Here is a 15401-nt window from a genome sequence, read left to right on the forward strand (position 1 = left end):
TATATGTTACAATCTGCTTTCTAAGAGAAGCTGAATATTACCCTGCACTCTATACTCATCATGTCTTCTGTCTTCTCCTTCCATCCTTCAGTAGAAGGATAATCTCACCATTATAAAGCAATCCCACTCTCCAGACCTAATCCCACACTTTCTCCTGTATCTAACCATTCCACTTATTCTCAATTTTTAAAATGTTACTTCAACCACCATGACCATTTCAATTATTTAAAGTAGTCATTGTAATGGAAACCCAGTCACTCATACCCACACCAGGAACACCCACGCAACTCACTCCCCAAAAGGGGACAATCACTGTGGCCCATATGCATAAACCCCCGTGTTCTCTTCCCAGAGACCTTCTCCCAAACCCTTGGCTCTCACCGCCTGCCCCTACACAAAAAAACAAGAGCGCCTCACCACAAGGCCGCCTAAGGGGCAAAGACTAAAACGAGATTAACACGCAATTCTTATCAAACACTGGCCCGACTGCAACCAGTACCTCTACCCGGGCCAACTGCCAACCCAGTTTTACCACACTTCCTAACCAGCCAGTAGAGTGCTCTTTGGAGGGGAGGCATAAGAGGCTAAGAAGAACAATAGTTTCCGGAGAGCCAGGGGGAGCGCCTCCTTTTCAACTCACAGGAGCTCCCGATATTTGACCGGCCAAAGCCCATCTCGTCATGGAACTCTTTTGGGCATGAACATTGCTAGCGGCCAGTCAAATCTCCAATTTTTCATGAATCAGAGAGCTATTTTGCCACCTTGGACACTCCGATCATAGCTATCTGGGGATGTATAATATGTGGGGGGTCCTGTGGGGTTTCTTCTATGTTTTTGGGGACATTCTATGTTGTACCCTCTGTGGGAGATAATTAGTTTAGCAAGAGATCACACAATATATCCCAGAACACGGAAGCTACAAAGTGGGATCATTATGTTGTTAAGGAACCAATGCTGGTGGTCCGTGTATAAATGACCGTGTTGGTGACAATAAAATCAATTTTTCTCCAAGCATTGAGTATCGACTAATGTATGGGGGAGGGGGGGTGGTGCTATACACTACGGCTATACTGCTTGCTATAAATACTGGTCATTGCGCTGAATGGGATACTTTGAAGGTGGAAGGAGAGCCTTGGCGGTACATTCAGGTCCCTTAACGAGTGGTCCGACACAGTCATGGTGCTTGGAGTCTGCATGTGTAGCATTTCATTATGAAACACTGGACATACAGAGAAAATGCACCTTGCTAGTTGAATGCAATTCCACTCCCAGCAGCATCATTAACTCTCATTCTGGGCTGGCTAATGTTAATTCCATGCTGGTGACAGGCAACCAACGGCAACACGTCACTCCCCTCCGCCTGTGTTCCGGAACATCACTCCTTCATTGAAGGGGAGTGACCGGGGAAGTACATGGCCTCGGTGTTGGATCGTATGGTATGTTACTTTTCCTTTCCCATATCCTTTTTACATTACATTTTCCCTTTCCTGTCCCATTTCCTTTTTCCTTTCCTTTCCTACACTATTTTTGGTTGGGGTAACCATTTCATTTCTTATCTAGCAGCTATCCAGATTTATTCAAAGTTCCAGTCAATAAACGTTCCTGGGCACCATTTGCCCCTGTGATGAAAATTTGCCATCCTGTCATTTCATGTAGGTTTGAGTTACAATGGGAGAAGAGAGCAGACCTCCCACCAGGCACCAACAACATTCAGAGACGGGGAAAAATTACGCAGATAAAGGATTAGAATTCATATGTAATAACATAGCTTGTAAACGCTGCAGAACACTATATGGTTAAACCAATCTTGATTGAATTCTCCTTTAGAAAGCAATATAAGCTCCTCTGCCCATACTCAATCCCAATAACCACACTGCTCTGGACGCTGTCCAGATGTTCCCTCTATCTGCTACAAGGATAAAATGGTTAATTTGGTGTATATGCCATGTACATATAGCCAGGTAAAATCGTATATATAGACACTGCGCGGTATAGATTTATAATTACCATTCCCGTCTAATCCTAATTAGCGAAAAGGAGATTTACTAAATCCTTATATTCCCCGAACTCTAGAATGCAAGCTTGTTTGGGCAGGGCCCTCAACACCCTCTGTACCTGTGCGTCCAGCTCGTCTTGTTGCAAATAGAAGTCTTTTAGTCTACCAATTGTGCAACGCTACAGAATTTGTTGGCGCTCTATAAATAATAATAATAATAGCCAGAGAGCTCTGTCAGAATTATTCACTAAAGTGTGAACTCAGGAATTCAATAAACCAATTTTTCTGCAATTTTTGCTCCTTTAGAATTCAGAGTGTACGGAATAGACTTCAGGTGAATTACACTAGGCCAAAGTATAAAACCTGAAAAAACAGCCAACTTGGAGAATTGTTCCAAATCGGCTATTCTGACCTATATTTTGAAATGTATTTTGAATACCTGAAATTCAAATTTTATTGAATAACCCTAAATGTGTATTGGTGAATGGTGTCGGGAGCAAGGATTTGGCTTTATTGCTCATGGTAGCTCTGTTTGGAATGGAAATAAACTGTACAAAAAAGATGGTTTGCATCTTTCTCAAAAGGGAACAAATGTTCTCAGTGAACAGTTCAGAGGTTTTCCTAAGATGTATTTAAACTAGGAGGGGGGGGGGGCAAAAGGGTGATAAAACATCAATCCAATTGTCCCCCAAAACAAGGACAGAAGGTGCCTGTAGCAAGTGTGTTAAAAAATGATAAGCTTAGAGTCATGTCTACAAATGCTCGCAGTTTAGGGAATAAGATCCATGAACTTGTGGCAATAATGGCAACTGATAGTGTAGATTTAGTCGCTGTTACTGAGACATGGTATAATTAAAAAAATGACTGGGGCATAGCAATACCAGGGTACTCTTTATGTAGAAAAGACAGGGAAGGCAAGAAAGGGGGAGGGGTGGCCCTGTATGTGAAGGATAGCATAAAATCTAGCCTAATAAAGGTTAGTGAGACGAACATAGAGTCTGTTTGTGTTACGTTAGAATTTGGTAATCACACAGTAGTTCGTGTAGGTGTTATTTATAGGCCCCCAGGACAAATTGAAGAGTTAGATAATCTACTAGTTGAAGAAATAGCTAAAATGACAATGAAGGGGGAAGTTATCACCATGGGTGACTTTAATCTTCCTGATGTGAATTGGAAAACAAAAATAGCTACTTGTGCCAGAAGCACACATATTCTAAACTCCCTACTGGGATTGTCTCTAAAACAAGTCGTTGAGGAGCCAACTCGTAAAGAGGCCATACTAGATTTAGTGTTAACAAATGGAGATTTGGTATCAGATATTACTGTAGGTGAAAGTTTAGGATCCAGTGATCATCAGTCAGTGTGGTTTAATATAAGAACAGTGACTGAGTCACACCACACAAAAACAAAAGTTTTAGACTTTAGAAAAACAGACTTTTCTAAAATTAGAATATGTGTAAAGGAGTCATTATCAGACTGGAGCAACTTAAATGGAGTCCAAAATAAATGGGATTATTTAAAAGCTGCACTACTGAAGGCAACAGAAAATTGCATTAGGCTTGTCAGTAAAAGCAAAAAATTCAAGAAACCACTGTGGTACTCAGCAGATGTGGCCAAAATAGTAAAAAACAAAAAGTTAGCATTTAGTAATTATAAAAAAACCCAGAGTGAGGAAGACAGAATGACCTATAAGATTAGGCAGAAAGAGGCTAAGCAAGTTATAAGAGCTTCCAAATCACACACAGAAGAGAAAATAGCACAGTCAGTAAAAAAGGGGGACAAAACTTTTTTTAGATACATAAATGAGAAAAGAAAAGTAAAACAAGGATTAGTTAGATTAAAAACAAAAGAAGGAAGGTATGTAGAGGAGGATAAAGGTCTAGCTGACTGCCTCAATGAATATTTTTGTTCGTATTTACAGCTGAAAATGAAGGAAAGGGACCTCTGTTAAAAAAAAGGATAAATGAGTCATTTTACACGTGAGTTTACAGAGGAAGAGGTTCTATTTCAACTGTCAAAAGTAAAGACAAATAAGTCAATGGGACCTGATGGAATACACCCAAAGCTATTAAAAGAGCTTAGTGGTGTACTAGCAAAACCATTAACAGATTTATTTAACCAATCATTGTTAACAGGAGTAGTCCCAGAAGATTGTAAGTTAGCGAATGTTGTGCCCATTCACAAGAAAGGTAATAGGGAGGAGTCGGGCAACTATAGGCCAGTAAGCCTTACTTCAGTAGTGGGGAAAGTGATGGAAACCATGTTAAAGGATAGGATTGTTGAACATCTAAAAACACATGGATTTCAAGATCAGAGACAACATGGGTTTACTTCAGGGAGATCATGCCAAACTAATCTTATTGATTTTTTTGATTGGGTAACTAAAATTATAGATAAGGGTGGTGCAGTAGACATTGCTTACCTAGATTTCAGTAAGGCTTTTGACACTGTTGCACATAGAAGGCTTATCAATAAACTGCAATCTTTGAGTTTGGATTCCAATATTGTTGAATGGGTAAGGCAGTGGCTGAGTGACAGGCAACAGAGGGTTGTAGTCAATGGAGTATATTCGAAGCTTGGGCTTGTCACCAGTGGGGTACCTCAGGGATCTGTACTTGGACCCATTCTCTTTAATATTTTTATTAGTGATATTGCAGAAGGTCTTGATGGTAAGGTGTGTCTTTTTGCGGATGATACTAAGATATGTAACAGGGTTGATGTTCCAGGAGGGATAAGCCAAATGGAAAATGATTTAGGTAAACTAGAAAAATGGTCAGAGTTGTGGCAACTGACATTTAATGTGGATAAGTGCAAGATAATGCATCTTGGACGTAAAAACCCAAGGGCAGAGTACAGAATATTTGATAGAGTCCTAACCTCAACATCTGAGGAAAGGGATTTAGGGGTGATTATTTCTGAGGACTTAAAGGTAGGCAGACAATGTAATAGAGCAGCAGGAAATGCTAGCAGAATGCTTGGTTGTATAGGGAGAGGTATTAGCAGTAGAAAGAGGGAAGTGCTCATGCCATTGTACAGAACACTGGTGAGACCTCACTTGGAGTACTGTACACAGTACTGGAGACCATATCTTCAGAAGGATATTGATACCTTAGAGAGAGTTCAAAGAAGGGCTACTAAACTGGTTCATGGATTGCAGGATAAAACTTACCAGGAAAGGTTAAAGGATCTTAACATGTATAGCTTGGAGGAAAGACGAGACAGGGGGGATATGATAGAAACATTTAAATACATAAAGGGAATCAACACAGTAAAGGAGGAGACTACATTTAAAAGAAGAAAAACTACCACAACAAGAGGACATAGTCTTAAATTAGAGGGACAAAGGTTTAAAAATAATATCAGGAAGTATTACTTTACTGAGAGGGTAGTGGATGCATGGAATAGCCTTCCAGCTGAAGTGGTAGAGGTTAACACAGTAAAGGAGTTTAAGCATGCGTGGGATAGGCATAAGGCTATCCTAACTATAAGATAATGCCAGGGACTAATGAAAGTATTTAGAAAACTGGGCAGACTAGATGGGCCGAATGGTTCTTATCTGCCGTCACATTCTATGTTTCTATGTTTATTGAAAGGCATTTGGAGAAATTGTAGCAATCAGATAGGATCCTACATTGCATATGTTATACTTTATATTATATAAAAGCCATATGAACTAGAATATAATTGCATTTTTCTGTATTACTACTAAAAAAGAAAAAAAATTCATTCAGTCTCACGTTTTGACCGCAATTGTTATGCGTTAATCCCCGTATTACAATCAAAAAATGATGAGGTACTGTATATTTTCAGAGTAATAAAGCTTGGGGAAGATGCCCTTATTTTTCCATGGGTTTGATGACACACTGTTCCCATTTTCTAAAGTGTATATTGGTCACAGTAGCACTCTTTGAAATCTGAGAAACCACACCTTACCCTATGGGTACTGCTGCTATTGTGAAAGTTTGTCTTTAATCAAACCTAATCAAACATATTATTACTGCCAATATTATTTTAATGAATACAGTGCATCATATTAGAAAACAACACTGACATTTCTTGAGCGATCCTTACCTGTTAACGACGGATCCTCTGTACCATCGTCTATCGTTGTTCTGACTGGTAGGGCGTAGTTATTTTGTCCTAAGCTTGCTTCTTGTTCTAGTAAAGATATTGAATTCTTGTAGGGTAGATGGCTATTCAAAGTTACTTCGTGCTTGGGTAGTTTCTGTATGACATCATTTGGCTGTTGACCAACTGGAGGAAAATATTGTTCTTTTACAGATTTCTGTCCTGCATGGAGACCATCACCTACATCTTCATCATCGTCAATTACAACCAGTTCAGCACGGATGATGCCCTCATAGTCGGTCATTGGTTTGCTCTGAACCTCATCTGCATTTTTATATCCCATGAAAATCATGGTGACTGGTTCTGAATCCTCAAGATAGCAAGGCTGGGTATGAACAACATTGTAGTGAATGTCACCTTCCATATCTAAACTTGAAGAGTCCACTTGTGGATACGATGCAGAGTTCATGACGTTTGGCCCTTGGATGCCTTCCTCTGGTTTTAGCTGATGTTCAGGATATTCTTTAGAAATGTGATTGCTCTGAGTGAAAGCACCAGGTTGACTAGGTGAAAATATTGGTTCTTTTGGCTCTGCTTCTTTAACCAAAGACATTGCATTTGATATGTTAGGATAGGATATTGATTCTGAGCTTAGTCTTCCATTCGGGGTAGAACTGTGTTCCGGAATTACTACGGGAGATGAATTGTGGCCATTTATTTTTGGGGATATCTGTCCTTTTTGAACGCTTGAATTATTGAAGGGGTTAGAAAATACAGGTTCATGGTACTCCGTGGGGGACTGCGAGCTTTTTTCTGTAGCTTTCCTTAAAAGATATTCTACTTCTATAGGAGCAAGATTGTCTACTCCATTCTTGACCACACCTTTAGCACTCACTGCAAATACAGACTTCCTGCCATCATCATAAACTTTCACTCCTTCATCTTTAAACTCACTGGAAGGAACCGGTATACTCGATAACACCTTGTTTTTTCCAGTCTTCATGTCTTTTTCAACTTTGATTTCCATGGCAAACAAAGCTATTCAAAAAAAGAAAGGTTTATTAATAACAGGCATTGGTAAAACGTTTACTTTCTGCTCATTTGAATTAGTCCATAACGTGTGGCCCCATAGATTGTAGAATGTAGGGATCAAGCCTCTATTAATTGTAGATAATAGTTAAAAATCTTGGGTTGACAAAGTATTATGAGATTTATAATTAAGCAATAAAAGGCAAAAAAATAAACCTGTTTCCCATTGGATATTTTAGAAATATGTATTTTTAACACAGTTTTCTAGTGTAAGGGCCTAATACAACTGCACACATGTAATCTGGAAGTCTGATGCTAGGAAGAAGATATCATTCTAATCATATTTATTGTAGCATTCATGGCTGATTTTTGATACGAGATGGAGTTGGAAAAGATGAAGATCAGTCACTAGCCCCTGTTCTTTTTGTATGTACTCTGTGCAATGTTTTAGAATTTAAATATGTATTTGAGAGGGAGCTTCAATGAAAATTGATGCAGATAAGTAGGCAGTCATCACATAGCACTGAATCTTAACCTCACGGTATAGATTAGATGTGATTATAAACGTTTAGGTTTATGAGAATGTACTAAAGCATAACATTTCACGGTATGCAAGAGTGGCGTTAAACAATGCATGTAAATTAGCGACTGAGAATTATTTCCATTTAGGTGAATTGAGATGAACAAAAAAATGTTTCTTGAAAATGTTTCCACATTGAAAATTAGTGAGGTGATTCAGGATGAAATCATGCGAAAGAGAATTGCAATATTTTAACTGTATCTATCCATTTACAACTGGGAGTGCAGATTACCGACACTCAATTCATTATATTTTTCCCCCCATACAATGATGGGCGAAAAGCAACAAGTCAATCTTGACTACACTAATATAATTCACTTGAGTACGATATCACTTGCATAATTAATGCCTTTCAATTAATTAAATATTATGTATGTGGTGCAGTGACCAATTGCATCATAACAATATAGCCAAAACAGCTTCTTCTGGCATTTACTCTGAGTAGCTACGTCATAAGAAAAAATAAAGTCAAAGTTTTTTCTTGTCTGGTACCGAGCCCAAACTTAGATTGACAATATGACAGATTGTATTGTTGCTACTTAAAAAAATAAAATACCGAAACGTCCAAAGGAAAATACATTTAAAAAAAAAAAATCCTACCATTATCACAAAATATTCGCCATGCTGCCACCAACTAAACAAAGTTTGCAAACCATGCAAGATTTTATTTAAAGAATAATTTTAAGGAAAAAAAACCCAGAAGAAACAAGATTAAAGCAATACTATAGAGTCAGGAATACAAACATGTAAACAGTGTTAAAAAAACCTTTTTAGGTGGGCGTTCCCACCCATGTTAAAAACGTACCTTTATTCCAGCGTCGTGCGGGTCAGCCTCTTTGGCCGAGCAGATTAAAATGCCCGCAGGGACATGCTGTAGACACCAGAACAACTACATTAAGTTGCAAATGTTTTGATGACTTTAGTGTCCCTTTAAATCAATTTCCACACACAGTGTTTTAAACCCATCATTGGGAACCTATATTGATTTAATGAAAAGGAGCCAGGGCAGATTGTCCTTCAGCTGTAAAGGGCCGTAGACATGGCTCAGGAATGGCACTTTACCCTGGTGACAGTTTTGAGTCTTGGAACAAAAAAAAAACAAAAAACAAAACAAAAAGGTGTGACTTGTACGAAGGATTGGCAAAGTATCATGGAAAATCCAGTTCAAACATCTGCAATGCTAAGGTAAGGTGAGCCATCAATGAGTAAGGTCATAGTTGGCAATTTAAAAAGAATTATCCTACATTGCAGTAACTATCTTAAGGAAATGTGGAAATAAATATTCTTTTGGTCTAGATGTGATCCAAGTACTACACGAAGCTGACCAATTACAGTGAGCAATGCACACGTCCAGTCTCCTGACCCAAAGATTGGACAGCCATCCTCCTGACCTAAAGAGGACCTCACCTCCAAGAATTGGGTTTTTAGACAACCTAAAGCTGGGTGACAAATCTTAATGCAAGATTACAGATTCCACACACATTCTGTAGAACAATTCCCGATAATGGCCATTATAAATCACCATAGCCAATATCTTCGTGAAGCATTACAAATGATTAAACTATTATACCTTTTCTTGGCTCCTCTCCATTCTCTTTTTGTGTTTTTTCCAAACTCTTGACAAATTGGGGTTTATACGATACTGGCAGGTCAGGTATACCGGCATAAATATCCTGTACTGGTGTTACTGGTTCTGGGGTGGGGAAAAGCATTAGAATTAGGGTTTATCATGTATCACTCGTCTCATCTCACTTAGATTCCTTTATATCTCCTTCTGTTTGTCCAGAGGTTTCTAGTGCATAGACACGTGAATTACTTAATTTATATAAATCTATTGAGAGATGCTAGACTAAGTTTGGATCTGATAATGAAATAATTACTGTACCTTCTCTCGCCTCTGCTTTCACTGCCTGTTAAAACAGAAGCACAAAAAAGTTAATGTTAGTAAGTATGGTTTAAATAATGCTTAAATGCAATGTAACCATTTCTGGAACTAAACAACAACAATATAACACACCCTCATTATATACATATACACACACATACATATATCCCCAAAATAGCGACGGACTGGCACTCTACTTTTGTAATAACCTCCTTGGTGCTTTCCAATGCTTTATGTACCAAAACCGTAAAGAAATGTGCTCATTCTTGTGACTTTGTAATCCTACAAATTAACTTTTAATTTAAAATAGTGAAAATAACATCTGTGTTTGGGTCCCTCTTTTGGCCTTTCTCAGAAAAAAAAAAAAGAAAAAAGAAGAGGTATTGATCAGTATGACAAAAAACAGGAGCTCGTCCGACAGCCAAGTTGGTCTCAGAGTCACACAGTGATAATGCAGAAGTATAACCGTCGCTTTATCCATTTAAATTCAACCAACTTGGATGGCTATGGTAAGTGCTAGAGTAAGCACTATAAGTCATAATACAATAATGCATTCATAGTGACTCATTACAATATATTGTTCCTGTTTTTTCCTATTGAATATAATTTAATGTAAATTCATATTGTTTAATTTAATTGCTTTAATGATATATTTTCAGATATATCATTTTATATTAGCAATATAGAATTCTAGAGCAAAACACCAACAAAGCCATCTATGATTCTTTTGTTTCCTCTCGGACAATGTTGCCTTCATCAATAAACAAATCCAGATTCCTCTGCTCATGGAAAAGGTTTTATCTAGATTAAGATTTTTTTTTTTGTTTTCAAACTTGCCTTTCTGTTATTACCCAACTTATTGGTACATATTTTATTCAACCGTAGAAAACAAATGTCATCGTGGAAACGAAAGCTGCAATCTGTGATTATATTCTTCTATGCATTAACCCACCGAGTCATCACGCAGCCTGTATAAGGGAACCACATATATTAAATTACTATACCCATTTATGAGTGAGGTCCCATCACTGAAATGGCTGCATGTTCCCTTTAACAGAACGCACCTTTATAATGTCTTCTGTTGTACGTTCCACGGATTTCAATCTCTGCAGAACCCGCACCTCTTTTGCAGACAGCTGGGATTCCTCCTTTTCAAGATCTCCAATTTCTTGTTCAAGTCTACAATTAGAACATTATAGAATTCCATCATTATGCCGAGGTTCTAGCGAACAGCATATGTTCCACTATGCATTACTGGAGAATTGCATTCATGGTTATTTTATACTACACAGGAGTTTTATTGTTAATCCTACATTCCTTCCACTTCTGGAGATGAGACCAGTGGGATCTGTAATTACCTTGGTACTGAATAAATAAGGACTGTTTGCCATTGAATATATGTTTCACTTGGCAGCACCCCCTCCTTCTGGTTAGTTTGTTCATGGGCTTTATTACAGAATATAAACACAGCAGAAACCATTTATACAAAGTACAGACTCCATTTATTGTGCCAGTTTATTATATGCACAATCTATGTACATCAGTAGATTTAAGTCTACAGACCTAACTTTGCAATAGGCTTGCACTGTGATGGGAGACATGGGACAGAATATCCAAATCGCTTTAGTGCTTTATGTGCGAAAGTGTGTCCTTTGTTTTTCATTTTATAAAAGTGCCAATTTCTATTGCATCAGACAATCAGTGCTGCTGCTTTTTGGTAGTTTAGCTCAGCAAGTTTGTGATTGGCCAGCTAGAGACTGTCCATACTGGGGCAGAAGGGGAGGGCTTGCAGCAGCCGCAGATACTACTAGATACATTGCTATTGCAAGCCGAGATTTCATATACCCCCCCAAAAAACATACAAAAGAAATTACATGCATTTTTCTATGGGTTTACATCATCTACTAAAATGTTAATGTGTTTTTTTTTTTTGTAATTATATTTTTATTGTCATTTTTATATTCATCGTGAGACTCTCAGGTCCCAATAGCTGTAACATATTCAACATTCAAGTCGAGACTCGCAGGTCTCTTTAAGATTGGCAGAAACAAAGCACAACATGTGCTATAAAATATAGGTTGGAATTGGAGCACGCAGGCCCCCCAACAGTGGTGGACACGCAGGTCCTAGGACATGTGAACCTTGGTTAGGCTTTTGATAAAACATTCGTGTGTCCCTCTGGGTTGAACTACGTGTGAGGTTGCCACTGGCAATTGTCATGGTGCTTAGATTCAATATGCATGTAGCTGCGGTTCATTGGATGAGGGGGTTGGGTAACCAGGTGTGTCTATCATCTCTAAGTCACCGTAGGTGGGCATTATGCGTCTATGTGACTGCCTAAGCCTTTGTACAGTAATCATACGTGTCTCCGTGCTGTCGGGGGATTTGCCTGCGACCTTAATGGGGGATGTGGGAGATGCTAGAGGGGGGGGAAATGGGGGGGTAGGGGGGGATCCTGAAGGGGGAGGGGGTATGAGCACTATGGTAGGTAGGGTAGGTGGGGTGGCGGAGTCAGTCCGTCCCGTCGTGTGAGTCTCCTGCTTCCAGGTGAGTGGTGAAGTCTGTCTGCATGGTGGATACAATCCAGTGTGTCCAGGTCTCCATGTATTTCACAGTGGTATTGGTGGCCCCAGAGTGGAGTTCTTCTATAGCTCTGAGGTCCTCCATTTGGTTGAACCAGGCTCTTAGGGGAGGGGGTCTGTCCTGTCTCCAATATTGAGGGATGATCTGCTTTGCTACATTGAGGATCCTAATGGTCAGGGATTTTTTATATCTAGATCTGGGTATTGTCGTGTGGTGTAACAGCATCGCCGCTGGATCCAGCGGTGGTGGTGCATCTGACAGCCTCGACAAGATATCGTGAATAGACTTCCAGAATGGTGTAATCTTACGACAGTCCCACCATAGATGTAGTGTGGTGCCTGTAGCCTCTCCACATCTCCAACACAGGTCGGAGTGTGAGGGGTCTATGGCATGTAGTCTGTGTGGGGTGCGGTACCAGTGGCTCAATAGTTTAAATGCCGTCTCTTGCGTCTTTGAAAAGGTGGAGCAGTGGTGTGTTAGATAGCAAATTTTGTCCCATTCTGTCTCTGTAAATGTCCTCCCCAGGATCGTTTCCCATGTTCCCTTAAAGGCAGGAGTCTCTGTGGGGGTCTCTCTCTGTAGCAGTGAGTACAGGATAGAAATGCTGTGGGGAAGGGGGTCTGGTTGGATACAGTAATCCTCGAAGGTGGTCGGTTCCCTAGCGTAGTTCTGTCCTCCGGGCAGTGAGTCAATGTAGTTCGAAAGTTGTTTGTATTTGAAGGTTTGCATGAATGTGGGGTGTGTACATTCCGTCAGTTGCGTGAGTGTCTTCCGTCCGTTATGCGTGTATATGTGGTGTAGTCTGGGGATTGGGTTGTGGATGAGGTCCCTGAAGGCCTTCGGATCCAGCCCTGGTGGGAAGTCCCGGTCATGGATGAGTGGCAGTAAGGGTGAGGGGTGTCGGGTGAGGCCATGTACCCGGGACGCTCTATGCCATACCCGTAGGGTATGTTGTGCCAGAGAGGAGCATAATGTGTTTTTTTTATATAGTGTTCCTTTAAATAAATTCATATCACCTTAAAATGGGGGCTTCACTCTTTAAAAGGATATTTTGCAGAATTCTAATCTCAAACAAAATTTACAAATTCAGTTATTTAAGGATGAATTGTTTATTCTCATGCAATCATCACTCACTGAGCCATCGTGGAAAATACTGAGGTAAACTTTTGTGGTAGGGATGCATTCTGGGAAAACAATGCTACCTTTGAAAGCTCAAGGATTAGATTTTGCCGACAGGACCAGACAAAACTTGTGCTCTCATAACGTAATATGTTTCATAAGCGAAAAACCATAATTATGCTTTCATGTTCTACATAAACAATAATATTTCTCTAAGGCTCACTCGCTTCTCACATGGCCTCAAACAATAAACTGATTTATTTCTTATTTATATATAAAAATGTTTTACCAGTGAGAACAGATCGCGATTTCTTTTATTTACATTATATGCACGGTTGTTAAAGGTCTGTTGAAACCATGGAGGATTGCATTGTATCCAAAGACAAATATTCCATGAGTCTCAACTCCTCTGTTCCTGTGCATCCGACTTGTCTGGTTACAATTTAGTGTCTATTAGTCTACCCATTGTACAGCGCTACGGAATTTGCTGGCACTATACAAATAATAAAATAATAATAATAAATATGGAATACAGATCCCTGTGTATTCTAAAACGGCAAGATGTGTCCATTTGAGTTTTTGTTTTACTTTATTTATATAATTTGTGCAGCTAGAGATGAATTTTAGGAATTTAATGGACAGAATGTATAAATTGTGGGAAATTGTATTAATATACAATATTAGCCAGTATATATAAAAAAAAAAAAATTCACACTGGTATAGCGACATTATTGACAGTATTGTGAAGATTATATATAAATGTCACTGGATTAATCATGATATATTTGTCCAATTAATTAGTAAATGCAAATATAAAATATTGCAAAAGAACCGCCAAACGCAGAGTAAACCAAGTGGAAACGAATTGAACTTTATCAAACGGACAATCAGGGTAAGATATGAACAAAAAAGGGAATGGTGCCATCATCCCATTTAACTTTCATTAAATCCTAAATTAAATGTCAGCAGAAAGCAAGTGTCAACACAGACTGCATGATTCTCATCTATCACCAAAAAAAAAAAAAAAAAAAAAAAGTATTGCTGCCACAGGACCTCTCGTGCCAAACTGTGCATTGTATTCAGTCTTTTGCTGTCTGTGTTTTACAGCCTCTGGCACTGAAAGGGCTTATGATTCTGCAGGTAGTAAATGGACAATAAACATATTTGCTGCGTGATCTATTAAATTAAAGCATTAGCTCTGATCTAAACAGGTTTATTTTCCACCATGAAGTATGGGGTATAACTTAGGTGTGACGGTGTGTCTGCAAACACAACAAAGACTTAATGACTCTTCTCATATCTTCATGTAATCAAGGTAATTATTGCTATGATACAGAGAAGGAGCAAATAAATCATTCCCATGTAAAATACTAAAATATACACATATTTATTTAACATTGCATTTAACAGCAGCTGACAGTAAACTAACCCTTCACTGTAAACTTTTTCCCCGAACACGAAATAAATCCTACTCTTACCTTTTGTGCCACTATACCCCACTCCCTCTAGCATGTAAGCTCGTAGAGCAGGGCCCTCAACACCCCTTTTTTTCTGTGCGTCCAACTCGTCTTGTCCGACTTTGTTGGCACTTTATAAAGAAAAGAGGCAAAATTGTGCAAGTACAGGGGAAAAAAAAGGTTACCTCTTTACTAGGATACTGCATAGCTCAGGAATAGCTTCCTTGTTATCTCAGCTAGTGGAGGCTAAGCATCCACTTATTGACCGGCGCTTGTGGAATAAAGGTAAGTAAAACATTTGTTATTAGTTTGGGAGGGGAATCAATCAAAATAGGTGTGGTAACACTCTAGTGGGAAGATAACACGTTGTATTCTTAATGCTATAAACTGTCATGTTTTTTTTCTTTCAGTTTTCCTTTAATTATGTAAGGGATTGTATCTTAATGATTACACTCCCCCCATTACCCTGTCCCTTATTTTATACTTCTTCCATGTGCTTTATAGAATATTACATTAGCCATTTTTCCAAGTCGATATATATAAATTAAAAAAAGAGACTTATTCCAATCTTCCTAACATATACACATTTATTACACGCTGGATCTCAATACCAGGGTACTGCCATTTTATTCTCTGTCAATAAAGTTTGCCATTTGCCTTTCTGTGGAATTCTTTTGACTGATG

General features: G+C 38.9%; 1 protein-coding gene across 2 annotated transcripts in view; it reads right to left on the minus strand.

Annotated features, from left to right (window-relative positions):
• The window catches only part of PALMD (palmdelphin), a 97103-nt gene that overhangs the window by 3108 nt on the left and 78594 nt on the right, over positions 1-15401 (minus strand). For both annotated transcript variants that reach the window (XM_063428331.1, XM_063428332.1), the window contains 4 exons: positions 10623-10737; positions 9559-9583; positions 9244-9366; positions 6068-7102 (listed from right to left, as the gene is read on the minus strand). In XM_063428331.1, coding sequence (XP_063284401.1) covers positions 6068-7102; positions 9244-9366; positions 9559-9583; positions 10623-10737 — 1298 coding nt within the window. The remainder of the gene's footprint in view (positions 1-6067; positions 7103-9243; positions 9367-9558; positions 9584-10622; positions 10738-15401) is intronic.

The sequence above is a fragment of the Pelobates fuscus genome, chromosome 7, assembly GCF_036172605.1.
Source record: "Pelobates fuscus isolate aPelFus1 chromosome 7, aPelFus1.pri, whole genome shotgun sequence".
NCBI lineage: Eukaryota > Metazoa > Chordata > Amphibia > Anura > Pelobatidae > Pelobates > Pelobates fuscus.